General features: G+C 42.2%; 1 protein-coding gene across 8 annotated transcripts in view; it reads left to right on the forward strand.

The window, feature by feature from the left end:
- The first annotated feature begins 277 nt into the window (after positions 1 to 277).
- The window catches only part of LOC110523980 (AF4/FMR2 family member 1), a 76,125-nt gene continuing 54,970 nt past the window's right edge, over positions 278 to 21,432 (forward strand). For 3 of the 8 annotated variants that reach the window (XM_036977733.2, XM_036977734.2, XM_036977737.2), the window contains exons 1-4: positions 288 to 481; positions 9,739 to 9,836; positions 9,977 to 10,094; positions 13,695 to 14,561. In XM_036977733.2, the coding sequence (XP_036833628.2) occupies positions 9,781 to 9,836; positions 9,977 to 10,094; positions 13,695 to 14,561 (1,041 nt within the window). In that variant the 5' untranslated portion in view covers positions 288 to 481; positions 9,739 to 9,780. Of the gene's footprint in view, positions 482 to 2,442; positions 2,525 to 9,738; positions 9,837 to 9,976; positions 10,095 to 13,694; positions 14,562 to 21,432 lie in introns of all 8 variants that reach the window. The other 5 variants (XM_036977735.2, XM_090235075.1, XM_090235076.1 and 2 more) reach the window with 3 other exon arrangements.

Genomic DNA, 21,432 nt, shown 5'->3' on the forward strand with positions numbered 1-21,432 from the left:
CAGCTGCAGGGGGTGTTGAGTGGTACTGATATGTCCTCTCAGACCGTTGATCTGGAGTAGGACTAGGTAGGGTTAAATAGTGGAGGGGTGGTGTTTTTGTTGTTGTTGAGAGAGTTAGTAGGTGGTAGGGTAATTTTCCTTTTCCACAATTTTGCATTATTGTATCTAAGAATATAATGTAGGTAGGCCATGAATGGTCTCACACGCCAGTACAGTAGGTGGTGCTCTATGCACATAAAAGTTGGATGCAATCCGCCAACCAAATTCCCAAAGAATAAGAAGAAGATGAAATCCGTGACCCGGAAGTACATAGTTATTCTTGCTGTGGTCGCTGTTATTGACAGTTATTTAAAGAATACGATGGTATTTGACTGGTAAATAATGTAATCAAGAGGAGGTTATCCAATCACGGATTGTCAATAACACATGGCAAGCAACTTGAAATTTTGTTTTTGACGCGCACCATGGCAGCTCGCTCAAGGTAAGCAGACAATGATAATGTTAGCTAGTCTACGAACTAGCTAGCTAGGTCAATCAATTTACACAGCATAGTGAGCAAACTAAGAAGAGCAGCTAGTCTAAAAGTTGAATTTTGGCATGTTACTTTGATATATACGTTTGAATGTAGCTAGAGAGGCTTGCTGTAAAAGTTATCAGTTAAACGTAATAACTGCGTTACCATACCGTTTTTGGTGTAATCACTGCTCACCACAGCTGTGTAGTGTGATTTTAGTTAGCAAGCTTGTGCCACTTCTAACCAGCTGATCGACGACATCGGTGTGTGTTTATATAACTAACGTTAGTATATAAGGCTGTGAGCTAACTTCAAAACATGCCATCGTATTTCAATTAACAGTGTAGTTTGCTAACAACTATTTTGGATAGCACGGTTTAGTAAAATAACTGCCCATTAACGTTAGCTAGCTACGTTATGTAATTTAACGTGTGGTCCTGTGAGTTTAAACGAGCTAACTGTTTCACATGAATGTAGTTGCTAGTTAGGCAATTAGTTAGACAGTTAGCTCACACTCGTAAGTGTCAGATGGAAATAATTGGTTAGATAAATCGATGCCTAGCTAATCCTTACTGTATCTAGCAGTTAGCATGCTGTAATAGCTAACTACTTTAGCTAGCTGTTGTGGATTAACCTTATATTAGCTAATAGCTAGGTACCGTTAACCGTAGTTCAACGTTTTACAGAAGAACTAGTGTAGCTACATTCAATCAATCCGTGTTGGCATTCAATCTAATTTGCTAACCAGGAGATTGAATATGGCGACTAGTTAGCTACGCCTCCTGCGCATGAACAGCCTTTTACAGTGGTCAGTTGAAACCGTTTTCCCAACCTGTTTGTTTTCCAATAAAGCCCATTGCCCCAAACTCAGGGAAGGGGAGGAATGCAAGTTAACATTGTGCCTGTTAATTGTACGTTTCTAGCAGTCTTTTGAAGATAATCAGAAACTTTGAATATCAGGTTTGAGACTAATAACAAGCGAGGCTCTGTCACTCGGTGTCACAACACTGACCTAAAAACAGGAGTTAATAATAATAATAATAATAATAATAATAATAATAATAATATTCACAGAAGTACATCCCTGTTTGGGTTCATGAAAGTTAGATTGGTCTACTGCTTTGGTATGGCATTAGACCTGTCTTCTGGAATAAACTATTGTAGCCAGCTGATGTCTGCTCATGAAACTAAACCTAAAGGTGTGTAGCCCAGGATAACTAGCCTACTAGCTTGGGCTGTGATATATCAGTATCAATGTTTTTCCATGGCGAAAACATGAAGCAGGAAAGTCCTCATGTATGTACAATATTGTGTGAAGTAAATGAATGTGACTCTGGATGACGTGTTTGTTTCCAACATTAGGACTGTTTTTCTAAAAACGTTCAATCAGATTCATGTTTTGTTTCCTTGCCACAATACTAAGAAGTATGGCAAAATTGGTATTGTGTAGGGATGTGCATCTCTCCTTACAAACACGATTCAATACGCATCTAGATAAATGGGCTCTGACACGATGCTGGAAAGATACTTTTTTTTATTTTGATAACGATTCAGTCCGATTTGCTTAGTCAGGAGCTGAGCTGGATGTGTGTGTGTGAGAGAGCTGAGCCATCGGGCAGGCTAAGCCACTACCACTATTAGATTAGGGGGGCAATTTATGTTTTTGGCCCCCCACTTTTTATCTGATATCCTCATCACCCACTGAATAACTTGTCATATAGCAGATATATATTGGCATATGACGAGCAAAAAATATGTATCTTTAGAAATTAGCTATGACATAGCCAATTAATACAGTTTCGTATTTCACTTCCATTGTGTTTACCATCAGTGCCTGAATATCTTTTCACCACCCCCAATCTATATCAGTCAGTGAGTTCTGAGTAGCCTAATGATACAGGGTAACCCACATGTTGATCTTTCTCCAGGCCTAGCTCTCAGGAATGACCCAGCTTGTCCTCTGCCTGGTGTTTTCATGTGCCTTCCTCGTGTATGACAGGGAGCAGAGATGTAAGTTAAGATGGGGTGAAGAGGGTAATAATTAGTACAACTCCATATTTTCAACCACAGTGGTGGCTGCATCATGTTATGGGTATGCTTGTAATATTTAAGGATTTGGGGAGTTTTCAGGATAAAAAATGTACGTAATGGAGCCAAGAACTGCTTTCCACCAGACAGTGGGGAGATGAGTTCACCTTTCAGCAGGACAATAACCTAAAACACAAGGCCAAATCTACACTAGAGCTGCTTACCAACAAGACAGTGAATGTTCCTGAGTGTCCGAGTTACAGTTTTGACTAAAATCTGCCAAAAAAATCTTTGGCAAGAATTATAAAAATTTAAAAAAATAATCCTGGGCAAATGTTGCACAATCCAGGTGTAGAAAGCTCTTAGAGACTTACCTAGAAAGGCTCACGGCTTTAATTGCTCCCAAAGTATTTACTCAGGGATGTGAATACTTATGTATACTGTGAATACTTATGTAAATTAGATATTTTTGTATTTACAAAACATTTGAAAACAAAAAATCAACATGTTTTCACTGTCATTATGGGTGAACAAAATAATATACACTGCTCAAAAAAATAAAGGGGACACTAAAATAACACATCCTAGATCTGAATGAATGAAATATTCTTATTAAATACTGTTTTCTTTACATAGTTGAATGTGCTGACAACAAAATCACACAAATTATCAATGGAAATCACATTTATCAACCCATGGAGTCGCACTCAAAATTAAAGTGGAAAACCGCACTACAGGCTGATCCAACTTTGATGTAATGTCCTTAAAACAAGTCAAAATGAGGCTCAGTAGTGTGTGTGGCCTCCACGTGCCTGTATGGCCTCCCTACAACGCCTGGGCATGCTCCTGATGACCTGGACTAAAGCATCCGCCAACTCCTGGAGAGTCTGTGGTGCAACGTCGCGTTGGTGGATGGAGCGAGACATGATGTCCCAGATGTGCTCAATTGGATTCAGGTCTGGGGAACGGGCGGGCCAGTCCATAGCATCAATGCCTTCCTCTTGCAGGAACTGCTGACACACTCCAGCCACATGAGGTCTAGCATTGTCTTGCATTAGGAGGAACCCAGGGCCAACCGCACCAGCATATGGTCTCACAAGGGGTCTGAGGATCTCATCTCGGTACCTAATGGCAGTCAGGCTACCTCTGGCGAGCACATGGAGGGCTGTGTGGCCCCCCAAAGAAATGCCACCCCACACCATGACTGACCCACTGCCAAACCGGTCATGCTGGAGGATGTTGCAGGCAGCAGAACGTTCTCCACGGCGTCTCCAGACTCTGTTACGTCTGTCACATGTGCTCAGTGTGAACCTGCTTTCATCTGTGAAGAGCACAGGGCGCCAGTGGCGAATTTGCCAATCTTGGTGTTCTCTGGCAAATGCCAAACGTCCTGCACGGTGTTGTGCTGTAAGCACAACCCCCACTTGTGGACGTCGGGCCCTCATACCACTCTCATGGAGTCTGTTTCTGACCGTTTGAGCAGACACATGCACATTTGTGGCCTGCTGGAGTTCAGCAAACCTTCTTGCCACAGCTCGCATTGATGTGCCATCCTGGATGAGCTGCACTACCTGAGCCACTTGTGTGGGTTGTAGACTCCGTCTCATGCTACCACTAGAGTGAAAGCACCGCCAGCATTCAAAAGTGACCAAAACATCAGCCAGGAAGCATAGGAACTGAGAAGTGGTCTGTGGTCACTACCTGCAGAACCACTCCTTTATTGGGGGTGTCTTGCTAATTGCCTATAATTTCCACCTGTTGTCTATTCCATTTGCACAAAATCATGTGACATTTATTGTCAATCAGTGTTGCTTCCTAAGTGGACAGTTTGATTTCACAGAAGTGTGATTGACTTGGAGTTACATTGTGTTGTTTAAGTGTTTCCTTTATCTTTTTGAGCAGTGTATTATTATGACCTGCTAGATCTACTGTCTTTTATATTATGACATTTCAGCTAGATCTACTGTCTTTATTATATTACAACAGACCAGCTTTATCTACTCTCTCCATTTCACTTTGGCCATTGTTGTGTGGGCCTGCCCTCCCCTCAACAGCATCAAATAGGCTATTTCATGTGGGTTGGGGTGGGGCGGCAGACACACGCATCTCACATTTCATGACATTTCATGTTTATATAATGCTTCTAAAATTTAAAAAAAAATCACTTATATTATTAATTTCAAACAAGGGCATAAGCATGATAAGTCCAAAACAATGTCCTCTCCCGTTCAAAAAATATTCCTCCATAATTGCTAAATGAATCGTCCTACAACAATCTCTGTCTCACTTTCCCAATCAATTTATTCCAAAATTGTGTGTATATCTAGACTTAGATTTAGCTTTCCCTGACTTAGTCGCCATAATGATTGATATATATAACAGCGCTGTGCGTAATATGTGTTTCTCCTTCCGGTATGAAACTTCAATAGCGAATTACTCTCTTTACACCGGAGCTTACTGCATGGGTTGGTCTTGCAACACATAAACATGACCTATTGCCGTTTACCTCAGCTCATTGGCTATCTACCCAGCTAGATTTCAAGATGATCAGTGGTCATTGGGTTAAAATACAGTCAATCAACGAAACAGCGGGCAAATCATTGGTGCACAATGATGTCATGACTTGTTGTCTTCAAATCGGTTTCTTTCAGTCAATACGTCCCGTGAAATGACCCATCAGGTTTGATTGTGTTACAAACAAACCAGTTGATTGCAGTGAAACCAAACATGACTGGGAAAAGTCACGTTCTGTGTGGGTTATTTACCTGGAATGTGTCATCTCAAATGGAATGAGACGGAATTCCTGACACAAGCGGTTCACAAAATGTTTTGTGTTAGGCTATAAAAATGGATTTGATCAAACAAAAGATCATTCATTGTGTAACAATGAGCATTGCAAACAGATGAAGATCGTCAAAGGTAAACAATTTATTTTAATGCAGTTTGTGATTATGTTACGCCTGTGCTGGTTATTATTTTTTTTGGGGGGGGGGGGGGGGCTCTATGCTCAAATAATCGCATCGTATTATTTCGCAGTAAATCATTTTTTAAATCTGACAACGCAGTTGGATTAGCAAGATTCTAGGCTTTTGATAAGTGAGACACTTGTATTTTCATGAATGTTTAAGATTACTATTTATGTAGCGATCACCGTATGTTGTGGAATTTCAGCCCGCTACCGGGTTCCGTGCTCAGAGAGGTTAACAGTCTGATGGCCTTGAGATTGAAAAACAGCTTCTATCTCTCAGTCGCTGCTTTGATGCACCTGTACTGACCTCGCCTTCTGGATGATTGCAGGGTGAACAGGCAATGGCTCGGGTGGTTGATGATCTTTATGGCCTTCCTGTGACATCGGGTGGTGTAGGTGTCCTGGAGGGTAGGTAGTTTGCCCCCGGTTGTGCAGATGTCACTACCCTCTGGAGTGCCTTACGGTTGTGGATCTGTAGAAGTTTGAGTGCTTTTGGTGACAAGCCAAATTTCTTCAGCCTCCTGAGGTTGAAGAGGTGCTACTGCGCCTTCTTCACCATGCTGTCTGTGTGGGTTGACCAATGTAGTTTGACCGTGATGTGTACGCTGAGGAACTTAACTTACTACCCTCTCCACTACTGTATCGTCGATGTGGGTAGGGGGGTGCTCCCTCTGCTTTTTCCTGAAGTCCACGATCATCTCTGTTTTGTTGACGTTGAGTGTGAGGCTATTTTCCTGACACCACACTCCGAAGGCCCTCACCTCCTCCCTGTAGGCCGTCTCGTCATTGTTGAAATCGAGCCTACCACTGTAGTGTCGTCCACAAACTTGATTGAGTTGGAGGCGTGCATGGCCACGCAGTCGTGGGTGAACAGGGAGTACAGGAGAGGGCTCAGAACGCACCCTTGTGGGGCCCCAGTGTTGAGGATCACCACCTGGGGGCTGCCCGCCAGGAAGTCCAGTTCCCAGTTGCACAGGGCGGGGTTGAGACTAGAGGTCGACCGATTATGAATTTTCAACACCGATACCGATTTATTGGCGGACCAAAAAAGCCGATACTGATTAATCGGCCCATTTTTTAAATTTTTTTATTTTATTTTATTTTTTTGTAATGACAATTACAACAGTACTGAATGAACACTTAACTTAATATAATACATTAATAAAATCAATTTAGCCTCAAATAATGAAACATGTTCAATTTGGTTTAAATAATGCAAAAACAAAGTGTTGGAGAAGAAAGTAACATTTCAATATGTGCTATGTAAGAAAGCTAACGTTTCAGTTCCTTCCGTTTCAGTTCCAGAGCAAGGGGAATTAATTATAATATAATAACACATGGAAATACGAGCCTTAGGTCATTAATATGGTCAAATCCGGAAACTATCATCTCGAAAACAAAACGTTTATTCTTTAAGTGACATACAGAACCGTTCCGTATTTTATCAAACGGGTGGCATCCATCAGTCTAAATATTCCTGTTACATTGCACAACCTTCAATGTTATGTCATAATTACGTAAAATTCTGGCAAATTAGTTCGCAATGAGCCAGGCGGCCCAAACTGTTACATATACCCTGACTCTGTGTTCATTGCACGCAAGAGAAGTGACACACTTTCACCTGTTTAATATTGCCTGCTAACCTGGATTTCTTTTAGCTAAATATGCAGGTTTAAAAATATTTACTTCTGTGTATTGATTTTAAGAATGGCATTGATGTTCATGGTTAGGTATCAACATGTATGCAATGCAGGACACGCTAGATAAACTGGTAATATCATCAACCATGTGTAACTAGTGATTATGATTAAGGTTAATGCTAGCTAGCAACTTACCTTGGCTTCTTACTGCATTCGCGTAACAGGCGAATGAGGCAGGTGGTTAGAGCGTTGGACTAGTTAACCGTAAGGTTGCAAGATTGAATCCCTGAGCTGACAAGGTAAAAATCTGTCGTTCTTCCACTGAACAAGGCAGTTAACCCACCTTTCCTAGGCCGTCATTGAAAATAAGAATGTGTTCTTAACTGACTTGCCTAGTTAACCTCTCTGGGATATGTGGGACGCTAGCGTCCCACCTGGCCAATAGCCAGAGAAAATGCAGAGTGCCAAATTCAAAAAAATTACTATAAAAATCTAACTTTCATGAAATCACACATGTAAAATACCAAATTAAAGCTACAAGTGTTGTGAATCCAGCCAACATGTCAGATTTCAAAAAGGCTTTTCGGCGAAAGCAAACAATACAATTATCTGAGGATAGCACCTCCGTAAACAAAAGAGAGAGAGAACATATTTGAACCCTGCAGGCGCGACACAAAACGCGGAAATAAAAATATAAATCATGCCTTTGACGAGCTTCTTCTGTTGGCACTCCACTTTGTCCCATAAACATCACAAATTGTCCTTTTGTTCGATTAATTCTATCTTAATATAGTAGTTTGAAATGTTTTGAGATATTTCGTAGTCACTTTGCGCAAGTTGGAACCTGTGTTTTTCCGGATCAGACATTTTGGATATATATATATATATACACACACACACACACACACACACACACACACACACACACACACACACACACACACACACACACACAGTGCCTTGCGAAAGTATTCGGTCCCCTTGAACTTTGCGACCTTTTGCCACATTTCAGGCTTCAAACATAAAGATATAAAACTGTATTTTTGTGGGACACCATCATGAAGTGGAACGACATTTATTGGATATTTCAAACTTTTTTAACAAATCAAAAACTGAAAAATTGGGCGTGCAAAATTATTCAGCCCCTTTACTTTGAGTGCAGCAAACTCTCTCCAGAAGTTCAGTGAGGATCTCTGAATGATCCAATGTTGACCTAAATGACTAATGATGATATACAATCCACCTGTGTGTAATCAAGTCTCAGAATACTTTCACAAGGCACTGTGTGTATGTATGTATATATATATCTATCTCCATCCAAAATGTCTGATCCGGAAAAACACAGGTTCCAACTTGCGCAAAGTGACTACAAAATATCTCAAAACATTTCAAACTACTTTTGTAGGGCCATTCCCACCCCAAGAAAATGTCCGGAAACTTGCAGGTGCCTTGGTGGAAGAGTGGTGTAACATCTCACAGCAAGAACGGGCAAATCTGGTGCAATCAATGAGGAGATTTACTGCAGTACTTAATGCAGCTGGTGGCCACACCTGAAACTGACTGTTACTTTTGATTTTGACCCCCCCCCCACCCCCTTTGTTCAGGGACACATTATTCCATTTATGTTAGTCACATGTCTATGGAACTTGTTCAGTTTGTCTCAGTTGTTGAATCTTGTAATGTTCATACAAATATTTTCACATGTTAAGTTTGCTGAAAATAATAACAGTTTACAGTGAGAGGACGTTTATTTTTTTTGCTGAGTGGTTTCAGAGGAAGGCCCAAAAAATGATCAAACTCCAGTCATCACAGACTGTTCTCTCTGCTACCGCACGGCAAGTGGTACCAGAGTGCCAAGTCTAGGTCCGGGTGGACTATGTAAATAATAAATATTGTCCTACCTCTATTTCTTGAACTGCATTGTTGGTTAAGGGCTTGTAAGTAAGCATTTCACGGTAAGGTTGTATTCGGTGCATGTGACATACAATTTGATTTATTGGTCCTTGCCAATGCATTGATTTTCAAATTATTATTATTATTACATTTTCAAATGTGAGAATAATGTGCTTGCCTGACTAAATAAATTGAATGCATGCATGGGGATTTTTCTGTGGCCGACGCAGTCACACCTAATAAAGTCATGAATAGTGGGAACAACAGAGTGGTTGGTGCAACACCCTTCAATTGAAGCAGTGGGAAACAAACCAAAGTGGCCACATGTCTCACAAAAACGAATCAAAAATGCAATCACGGTTATTTTAAGGGAGCAGAAGAATGATTTTCTCTGAGCTGGATTTGCCAGTCTTAGCAATTAGTTTGTTTGTTTTCCCTCGTTAGCCTTTAGCTAACATCGTCTGTGTGATTTCGCTGTTCATTTTGTTAGTATTTTTGTAATAGAAGCCCAATAACTTTTTTGCCGACCTGAACATCTGGATACCGCCCAAGCCTAAGTAGTTTATACTTAAAAAATCATATTTCAGCCTTATCTTATGGCTCCCCCAAATGTGATGGCAACCCATAGGACTGTTTGTATATAATTACACCTGTTTCCAATATAAGCACACATCCCCCATTACACCTGTCTCCAGATATGATGGCTACACATACCCACATTACACCCATCACCAGTTATGATGGGCACACATGATGACATCCCCCTGGACAGTACTACGCCTAGATTGACTAGGTGTGTACTCAGACTTCTGTGTAAATCATATTGATGTCTACAGAAATTCAGACTTGCGCACAAATTTCAAGTTATGATTTGGCCAATGAGTAAACAGTGGCGTCGATTTTTATGTCCTGTGTCTGTCTGATTCACTGCAGCCACAATGAAGAGCGGAATCTCCTTCGCATCCGAGAGTGGGAGAGGCGGAACCAGGAAGCCCTCCAGGAGAAGGAGTTCTACCAGGAGAACGTTCCCCTTTTTGGGGAACCCTACAAGGTGAGTTTGGTTCCTGTTTACCTCTGTAGAACTGTGTACTATTTGCGTTGCTGTTTGCTCTTAAGAGAGGTGTTGTGAACCCGATTCCAACCTTTTTATTAGAAACTCTTCAGAGCTTCTTGATGTATTTATGATTTGCTCCGGAAGTGGTCACCTGTGTGCATACCCTTCTGTAATCGCAATGTGGTCGATGTCTGTCTAGTAGTAACTGAAGTATAGGCTAGCTCCAGGCTCATGGCAGTTCTCACCTTTCTCCTCTATTAGGAGGGTTGTGTGATGTCTCCCCAGATCTCTTCTATGATACTCCAAATATTGCGATATCCCATATAACTGGTTTGCGCAGTTAATTAATAAATCATTCCAGACTGCAATTGTCTAATACCCATGTCTGGGATCTGTTTGTAAGTGTTTGATGTATGTCTGGTAGCTATAACAAAGTTAAGGAAAAAAATCAGGAATTATCACAAGGACTTGTATTCTAATGAGTCCTGTGTGGCTTGTGAGTTTCGTAGAGCAAAACCGTCAACACGTGCGTGTTCATGAGCGTCTAAGCTTTCCAAGAGGGGTCATAATAGAACTGTAGCTCAGACATTAGAGACGTTTTATTGAACAACTCTAGAGCTCCGGTCTACTGCACAGGCTTTCTGCTATGGGCGGCTCCAGAATAAATAGATCCATCAAATAACACGTCCAGGAAGTTTTCAGCTGAAACGGGTGACTCAGGTGTTAAGAACCATTGAAACCACGATGCGGTCTTATTGGGTCTGATGGAGTTGTCTTACAGCATGGACATGGTATACACTCGGTGGCCAGTTTATAGTTTGCTCCTACAGACATTGAGTCACGTTGCCGTGGCTCGTTATATAAAGCAGGCAGACTGTCATCGAGGCATTCAATTACTGTTCCATTGAACACTAGTATGGGCAAAACAAGTGACCTAAACAACGTGGGTGTGGTATGATATGATCGTCAGTGCCAGTGGTACCAGTTCCACTATCTCAGAGATGGCCTGCCTTCTGCACTTTTCACGCACGAAAGTTTATAGGGTTTACCGAGAACAGTGCGACAAACAAAAAAACATCCAGTCAGCGGCAGTCCTATAGGCGAAAACAGCTTGTTGAGAGGTCGAAGGAGAATGGCAGGAATCATGCAAGCTAACAGGCTGGCCACAAACAGGCAAATAACAGTGGCGTGCAGTATGGCATCTCGGAACGCACAATTCGTCGGTTCTTGTCACAGCTGGGCTAATGCAGCAGACCCCCACACCGGGTTCCACTCCTATCAGCTGAAAATAGGGCTGGGCGGTATCCAGAGTGTCATAATGTTTCTATACTATACTGGGTATACAGTATTGGTGAAAGTGTACAAAGGGCGTTGGATATCATTTTTGACACATCTTTGATTTCTTATACTTATAAGCAGTGGCATAGCACGCTCCGCCGCGAGGCAAGTGTACGATTTGGGAGAAGGGTGGCAAATTAGGACACATCCTTCTGCCTCAACCCAACATTGCCCTTTTCTGAGGATTTTGTTTGGCGTGACTAGTGAGTCCATACATGGAATCCAACCCCAGGGGGTAAGCTAGCTACTGTCACAGAGAGAACTTTGTCTAGTCTACCACTTTGTAAGGTCACATTGGTTGGTTGCCTTAAATAGTCAGCCAATATTTGATATTTTGGATACATACACAGAGACTCAAAAGGCAACAGTACATTTAGATATAGTGGGGCAAAAAAAGTATTTAGTCAGCCACCAATTGTGCAATTCTCCCACTTAAAAAGATGGGAGAGGCCTGTAATTGTCATCATAGGTACACTTTAACTATGACCGACAATTAGAAAAAAAAGTCCAGAAAATCACATTGTATGATTATTAATGAATTTATTTGCAAATTATGGTGGAAAATAAACTTTTGTTATTGACCAAATACTTATCTCAATACTTTGTTATATACCCTTTGGCAGTGACAGAGGTCAAACGTTTCTGTAAGTCTTCACAAGGTTTTCACACACTGTTGCTGGTATTTTGGCCCATTCCTCCATGCAAATATCCTCTAGAGCAGTGATGTTTTGGGGCTGTTGCTGGGCAACACAGACTTTCAACTCCCTCCAAAGATTTTCTATGGGGTTGAGATCTGGAGACTGGCTAGGCCACTCCAGGACCTTGAAATGCTTCTTACGAAGCCACTCCTTCGTTGCCCGGGCGGTGTGTTTGGGATCATTGTCATGCTGAAAGACCCAGCCACGTTTCATCTTCAATGCCCTTGCTGATGGAAGGAGGTTTTCACTCAAAATCTCACGATACACGGCCCCATTCATTATTTCCTTTACACGGATCAGTCGTTCTGGTCCCTTTGCAGAAAAACAGCCCCAAAGCATGATGTTTCCACCCCCATGCTTCACAGTAGGAATGGTGTTTTTTGGATGCAACTCAGCATTCTTTGTCCTCCAAACATGATGAGTTGAGTTTTTACCAAAACGTTAAATTTTGGTTTCATCTGACCATATGACATTCTCCCAATTTTCTTCTGGATCATCCAAATGCTCTCTAGCAAACTTCAGACGGGCCTGGACATGTACTGACTTAAGCAGTCCCTGGCGGCGTAGTGTGTTACTGATGGTAGGCTTTGTTATTTTGGTCCCAGCTCTCTGCAGGTCATTCACTAGGTCCCCCCGTGTGGTTCTGGGATTTTTGCTCACCGTTCTTGTGATCATTTTGACCCCACGGGGTGAGAGCTTGCAGATCGAGGGAGATTATCAGTATTGTATGTCTTCCATTTCCTAATAATTGCTCCCATAGTTGATTTCTTCAAACCAAGCTGCTTACATATTGCAGATTCAGTCTTCCCAGCCTGGTGCAGGTCTACAATTTTGTTTCTGGTGTCCTTTGACAGCTCTTTGGTCTTTGCCATAGTGGAGTTTGGAGTGTGACTGTTTGAGGTTGTGGACAGGTGTCTTGTATACTGATAACAAGTTCAAACAGGTGCCATTAATACAGGTAACGAGTGGAGGACAGAGGAGCCTATTAAAGAAGTTGTTACAGGTCTTTTAGAGCCAGAAATCTTGCTTGTTTGTAGGTGACCAAATACTTATTTTCCACAATTTGCAAATAAATTCATTAAAAACCCTACAATGTGATTTTCTTGATTTAAAAAAAAAAAATTCCCTCTCATTTTGTCTGTCATAGTTGAAGTGTACCTATGATGAAAATTACAGGCCTCTCTCATCTTTTTAAGTGGGAGAACTTGCACAATTGGTGGCTGACTAAATACTTTTTTGCCCCACTGTACATAAATGTTTCAGGACCTAAACTGACATGCTTTTTTTAGTTGTGAACTACAATATCACCCTCACTGCATGTTGCTCTCGGTTTAGTTAAAAGGTAGGCCTGGACTAGCGATTCTAAGTACGCGTTTGCAGTTTAGGGTCGACTTCTATTACAAGAAAGCGCATGTAACAAGATGCTATTGTTATTCTCGTCTTACTCGCTATCATTCATTTTCAAGGCTAACAACAACCATTGTAGATCTGATAAGAACCCTGTTATTATCAATTGTCCCAACATTGTCTTCAGAACCTAAACTTTTATTTTCTGTTTCAGACAAACAAAGGAGATGAGCTTTCCAGCCGTATACAGAGAATGCTGGGTAGTTATGAAAATGTGAAAATCTCCAACTCTCATCTGTGTTTGGACAGTAGCTTCTCTAATGACCCCCCATCTCACGTCACCACAACATATAGGCGGCCATCTCACAGCCGAGACAGAGTGAAGCCTGCATTCCAGAACACTCCTCTGTACGGGGCAGGCCAGAATGGTAGTGGTGGTCCCTCCATTAGCAGGCAAACTTCTCAGCCTCTGAAGAGGCTCCCTGTTCCCTCCTCCCACACCCAGTCCTCACTGGGTCTCAGTCAAGCCCTGGCCAGCCCTGATCCCCTCCAGGGGAAAGCTGAACCCTGCCCCTGGCCAGACCTGAGGGAGTATGCCAGTCTTAGTCCGGTCCTCTCCACCCTGTCCCCCCCAGCTGAGCCCCTATCCCCCCTACATTCCAGTGACCCCAGTGACTCTGAGCCCCAGGACACCCCTGACAGGCACCAAGGATCCCCCCTGCACACCGAGAGGCACCCGGCCTCCCTCCTGCACCCCGACTCCCCTGTCCCAATGGAGGGGTCCCCTCTGGATGACCCCCAGAGAGACATCCCACTTCTGGCCATCGAGGGAGCAACAACCCTGCCCTCTCAGACATTCCCTCTACCACTGGCCTCTAAACCAAATCTGGTCATGCCCCAGAAGCCCACAGCCTACGTCCGGCCCATGGACGGCCAGGACCAGGTGACCAGCGAGTCTCCGGACCTCAAGCCCTCTCCTGAAGGCTTCCATGGACAGTCTTATCATCATGAACCCTTACCAGACTTGAAAATCACCAAGCCCAGCCTTTCCAAACTGAAGATTCCATCACAGTCTATAGAGGTAAGCAGCACACTGTTTTGTTTTTAACCATGGTTGTGTGTGTGGGTCCTTATTATGAATAGCCAATACCCCTCAAACTCAATTCTGAACCGCGAAGCCAGTTAAACTGCATTTTTTAATTATTGTTCCCCTCTAATCAGAGACTGATTTAGATCTGGGACTCCAGGTGTGCGCAATTAGTTATCAGGTAAAACACAAAACTAGCAGGCTCCGGACCTCATAGGGTAAGAGTTGAGTACCCATGGCCTAAACTGTGAGAAATATCAGTTCATACCAGACACACTGGACTTTAGATTCAAATAAGTTGGCACACTTTAGATACAGTGGCATAGTTGTTCAGCAAAAAAAAGAAACATTACGTAACATCAATGCAACAAACCTTGAATATACCATATAATTTAACATGAACCAGTTCTAAATCAGTCCTATTTCTTAGTTGCTGGTTAATATAGAACTTTTGGCTGCCTTGTTTTGATCTGGAAAGTATCACTGTGACGTTAGTGACTTAAATATTTGGCAAACTCCAGACATCTTAAAACTGTAGACTGATTTTGGACAAAGTTAGCAGCTGCCTGTGGTTTTAAAATCTCTTGCCTACTATCCTAAATCTGTCTTGCCTACTACTTACCCCTGTCCTCTTATCTGATTATCAGCTGTTGTCAAACATGGGTCTGTAAAGATGCTTATCTTCCTCAATAGTGTTCATCAAATTCTACTAAATGAAAAGCCTAGATGACATCCTGGCATTTTAAAGTGTAATACATTTTTAAGAAATTCACATACCTAATCAGCCTATTATTTTGAATGTAAGTCTGGGTATTCACACATGCCCAATGCGTTCAGCTAAAGATTGCATGTAGGTTATTAACACAAACCCAGTGGAAGTCAAGCAGAACAACCCATTGTCGTCAATCCATTTGCATGCTCTAGTATAGTCCTATTCTCTCTGGGTGAATATTTCCATAATTGGCTTTGATGGGACTTGGAGTGGAGACCTCATCCTGCCTGTGTACCTGTGGGAGGACGCCAACAGGAAAATCATCTGTCCTGTAACGTCAGTTAATGCACATCTGTTTTCTGTAATTATGGTTGTTAGAATAGTCTCAAATGATAATTACTGTTGACTGAGACAGGTGACAATTTCTCTATGGGTGAATGTACATAATTAACCTTGTTAGTGATTCTCTTCTGCTAATAGGGTACTGTGTTTTTGTAGGCCTAACCAAAGTAATCCAATGCATTTATTTTGACATTCATTTATTTGCCAGGATTGTTACTTTCAAGCACCTCATGTCCCTCATCATACTTGCAGATCAGAATACATTATATTTCCCTTAAAGAGGGTGAGAGTTAAGGCACAACCAGCATTTTTTAAATCATAATTGAAAAGGTGAAACACTCGCTTTCTGTTAAACATTATTTAAACGACTATTAAAAGCTTGATGTTTCGGACCTTAATCGGAACCCTCAGGTTGTTTTCGCACTAAGAAGAGCTTAAACTTTCCCCACTGCCCCATCCAGAGAGAAGAGGACAGAAAGCTTCTGAGAGCAGACAGTTAGCTCATAGTTGTATTAACCATGCCTCTGCAATGCCTCAGCAAGGCTGTCCACAATAAAAAATATAAAAAAGCCTCTATGAGGAATGTGGCCTATCCCCTGCCCTCACCCTCCCTCCCCACAGCCCAGGCTGCACCTGCAGCGGCCCTGCTCTGCTCATTGTTGGAGTTCCTGCTGTCCCTTGCACATGTGGACATAAACCCAGCAGTGCTGAATAGGCAGGCTGGTGTTTTCACCCACCGCTGGGGCTAATCCAGCACAGGATAGCTGTGCAGTGACTCATAACCCCCACACCCCTCCTCACTCAACAAACTGAAGGGTCCACATAGAAATTCCACAAATAGAGCTGACATGTCAGAGAACTCGCCTAGTCAATGTCAGAGATGTACATCTGAACTTCTAGATAATATATTTATATCTGAACTTCCCACAACATTCTGTCCTGCTGAACACATGCAGCGTTCCTTTGATTTGAATCCATAGTGAATCTCCTGGAGAGTGGGTATTGGGTAATGTAGAGGTGTTTGGTGTTCACTCTGGGGTTTCATTGGCGTTTCTGTCTTGTATCAAGCTTGAAGCTACCTGCCCTCTCCCTCCCTGGCTACATGAAGCATTCTGCTCTACCCTGCTGTCCATACCTTGCCTTGACCATACAGAACTGAAATGTTAATAATTCACAATAATCCTGTTTGCATGGGCTGCTCAGATATACCCAGGACCTTAGAGTGAAGGTACTGGGAGGAACTTTTTGGTTCAATAAGTTTCCTCATAGATCTACTAAACTACATACATGCCTGCTAGTGAACTGTCACAATCTTCAGTATGCTCAGGAAATGGTTGCTGTTTAAATAAATGTACTTTATAATAAAGCAAGGACTAAACATAGTTATGTTTTGGCTCTGTAGCAGACATTGTGGCCATTACTTCAACTAATGGCTACTCTTTGACTAGTGGGGAAAGTCAGGAAAGTCTTTCGGGGTCAGTGACTAGCCTACAGTAAGGATGCACCGAGAAATGTTTGTGCCTATGCACTTCAGCGAAATGCCCACACGTATTCACTGTCATTAGGGTCAGCAGCCTGTTAACACACTAAAAGAGAAGACAATCAGTCAGTAGTAATAGAACATAGTTGTGGAAGCTGTTCTGTAGGCACTGTCCAAATATAAGGTAAATTGTTTGAAATGTAATCACACCATTGGTGTGTCTAGACAGTTATACAGGCATGCCGTAAGCCAATAATTCAATATTGAATTGCAATGCTCAAAGTAGCTAGACTACCTGGCTGCTACACATAAGGAATGCAATACTGTGGTGTTATGTTGATGTTTGTTGTTATCCAGCCCAGAGGTGTATCCTACAACACAAGCTAGATATTGCTCACCCGCTAACTCCAGCAGGCTTGTAACTGCGTTTGCATGTATTTTGGCTATTTGAGCGCCAAACTCTTCATTGAGACAATGCTGAAACATCAATCCATGGGCAGGTCCATGCTACATTATCATTTGTGACAAAATCAGCCCAGAGTTAGCCTGCCCAGGAGCAGGTTAGTTCTGATGGATTTGTTGCCATATAAATTGACCTGACTAAAAAGTGAGCCATATTTGTATGACCAAAATTACCTTGTTAACTTCTCAAACCTGATGCATAGGATACCCCTCTGGCTGCTGTTTGGAAACGGTCAATGCTGTTGTAGGCTACCCAAACTAAGTTACTGTGTGTGGTGGACGATTGTACTGTAGTATGGGGTTTGGAAAGATATGTGTGTTGTGTAGAGAGAGAGAGTTACAGTGCTCTAGAGGAATGCTCTGTCACAACATGCTCATAACAAGCTCTGATCCTCCCCTTTCTGGGGTTTTTATAGATTTTAACTGCTCTGTCTGTGCTGTGGTGGAGTTTTATTTTATGCATGGTTAAAGCTACAATCCAGACCATTCAGATCTGCAAACATTGAATGGTTAGCCCAAGGGATATGGGGAAAGGAGTGAATTGGATCTGGCTGATACTCTACCAAAGGTTGCTACATACACACTCGTTGGGCCACCACACTCTTTCTCTTCACCTAGCCTCAGGTAGTGTTGTCCTGTCTCAGAGCAGCAGCAGCCAGTGAGTCCACACAGTTCTCCTTTGAGCCTTATGTGTGTCACCCTGTTTATAAAGAGTCAGGGTCTAAATTAGACTAATGACCTAGTCAGCACTGGTTGATTAAGTAATAAGTGGCGCTCCTCTCCTGGCTGTGTTTGGTGCATTGTAGCGTTGCAGAATTGTATTGTTCCTAGCAGAGAAACGGAGAGAAAAGCCATACCCTCCTCCCACCCAATGCCACCCCACACCTCCACTCTTAGTGCTGTGTGTGTGTGTGTGTGTGTGTGTGTGTGTGTGTGTGTGTGTGTGTGTGTGTGTGTGTGTGTGTGTGTGTGTGTGTGTGTGTGTGTGTGTGTGTGTGTGTGTGTGTGTGTGTGTGTGTGTGTGTGCGTAGCCAGGCAGGCAGCTATAGTGACCACTGCTGCCTCAGAGCCCAGCAGCAACACTCCACTCAGTCCTCCCTACAGCAGCACAATACATTAGCTTTGTCACCAGCTTACATAACTACTGCTGTGAACTGAGGACCACTTTAAAGTCATTATCTGAAACACAGGACCCTGAGAAAAAAGCATTATATCACACTATTTTGCATTCTGAGACTGTTGGAAAGAAGTAGCGTATCCAGGCAGTTTATAAACAGTTATATTTTGATGGAGTACTTTAGTTGTTAGGCATTAACCACTACTTAGGCTATTATGGTGCAGTAGTCTGAGGTGAGAGAGAGAGAGAGAGAAGGGGAAAGGAGAAGTCTTGTCTGTGGTTTGCCAGTTCTTCTGTTCTAGGTTGGGACTAGGGTTGTGTCCCAAATTGTTCCCCGCCCCCTACATGGAGCACTACTTTTGACCTGCGGGCCATAAGGCCCTGGTTAAATAAAGGTAAAACAAAAAAATGCCTGGTCGACAAATTTGGGATATTTTATTAGGATCTCCATTAGATGTTGCAAAAGCAGCAGCTACTCTTCCTAAGGTCCACACTAAACATGAAACATGACGTAATACAGAACATGAATAGACAAAGACCAAACTAAATCATTTTTTTCAAAGACACATGCAGGAGGGGGGGGGCTTTGTGCTGTGAGATGTTGCTTCAACTGTTTTTTTTATTTTTTTTATCCCAACCAGGTTTGCTGTTTATTTGAGCAATAGGAGATGGAACGGCATTCCATGCACTAATGGCTCTATATAATACTGTACGTGGAGGCAGTTTAATTAAAAGTACTGCCGCAATTGACTAACTTATGTGTAAAGGGGTGGAGGGCACAACCAATGCATGGGGGGTTTATATACACTGTAAAAAAATATAAAGTGCTGGTCCCATACTTCATGAGCTGAAATGAAAGATACCAGAAATGTTGCATAAGCACAACATTTTTATTTCTCTCAAATGTTGTGTACAAATTGGTTTATATCCGTTAGTGAGCATTTTTGCCTTTTGTCAAGATAATCCATCCACCTGACAGGTGTGGCATATCAAGAAGCTGATTAAGCAGCATGATCCTTACACAGGTGCACCTTGTGCTGGGGACAAAATAAATGTGCAGTTGTCACACAACACAATGCTGAAAATGTTGAGGGAGCGTGCAATTAGCATGCTGACTACAGGAATGCCCACCAGAGCTGTTGCCAGATAATTGATTTCTCCATAATCTGCCTCCAATGACGTTTTAGAGAATTTGTCAATACGTTTAACCGGCCTCACAATCTCCGACCACGTGTATGGCATTGTGTGGGCGTGCGGTTTGCTGATGGGCACTCTGTTTACAAAGTTGACATGGTGGTGGGGTTATAGTATGGGCAGCGAACACAATTTAATTTTATCGATGGCAATTTGAATGCATAGATATCGTGACGAGAATGGCCCATTGTCGTGTCTTCATCTGCCGCCCTCATCTAATGTTTCAGCATTATAAAGGATCTGTACACTTCCTGGAAGCTGAAAATGTCCCAGTTCTTCCATGCTCACCAGACACGTCACCCATTGAGCATGTTTTGGAGGCTCTAGATCGGCGTGTACGACACGTGGTTCTACCTTTTAAAAGTTGCAGCGTACTTCAGCATAGCTTGCATGGTGCCGCAGAATTCTAAGGCATGTTATTTGTCAGCCACTGTTACCATTAATGCTAGTTAGGGCTAGTTTGACCACCAGAGGGCATATTTGAGAAACATTTGATAGCATTCAATAATTGCTGTTCAATATGCATTTCATAAATATGACAAAAGTGTATAAATAAGACGTATGAAACACGTCGGTAAAACCACAATGAGGACATAGCAAGTTTTCATTAGTCATTGGGTACATCGTACGAAAAACAGAGTAATCTTAAATAGGCATGTAATTCATGTTCAAATTTACATAGCCACATCATTCAACAGAAATACTCATCATAAATTTAGATGATGATGATTTTTATTTATTTATCCATTATTTTACCAGGTAAGTTGACTGAGAACACATTCTCATTTGCAGAAATGACCTGGGGAATAGTTACAAGGGAGAGGGGGATTAATGAGCCAATTGTTAACTGGGGGTTATTAGGTGACCGTGATGGTTTGGGGGCCAGATTGGGAATTTAGCCAGGACACCGGGGTTAACACCCCTACTTTTACGATAAGTGCCATGGGATCTTTGATGACCTCAGAGAGTCAGGATACCCGTTTAACGTCCCATCCGAAAGACGGATACAAGTTATATGAATGGAATTATAGATATACCTCTCCTTAATGCAACTGCTGTGTCAGATTTCAAAAACACTTTACGGAAAAAGAAACATGCAATAAGCTGAGACGGCGCTCAGAACAATAGAAAAATTAGCCTCCATGTTGCAGTCAACAGAAACCAGAAAATACATGATAAATGTTTCCTCCCCCCCCCCCCTTCACATTAGAGTCATCAGACAAAGTTCTGTTGACATCATCTAGGGAAAGGCGTAGGAAGTGTGAACTCATCCATATCTCGCTGTAATTTCAATGAGAGCTAGGTTGAAAATCTGCCACCCCCAGAAAAAAATCCAAACAGGAAGTGGATTTTCTCAGGTTTTTGCCTGCAATATGAGTTCTGTTATACTCACAGACATAATTCAAACAGTTTTAGAAACGTCAGAGTGTTTTCTATCCAATACTAATAATATGCATATATTAGCAACTGAGACTGAGGAGCTGGCCGTTTTACAATGGGCACCTTTTCATCCAAGCTACTCAATACTGCCCCTGCAGCCATGAAAAGTTAGACTATC

Source organism: Oncorhynchus mykiss, chromosome 5, assembly GCF_057628025.1.
Source record: "Oncorhynchus mykiss isolate SJ-2025 chromosome 5, ASM5762802v1, whole genome shotgun sequence".
Classification (NCBI taxonomy): domain Eukaryota; kingdom Metazoa; phylum Chordata; class Actinopteri; order Salmoniformes; family Salmonidae; genus Oncorhynchus; species Oncorhynchus mykiss.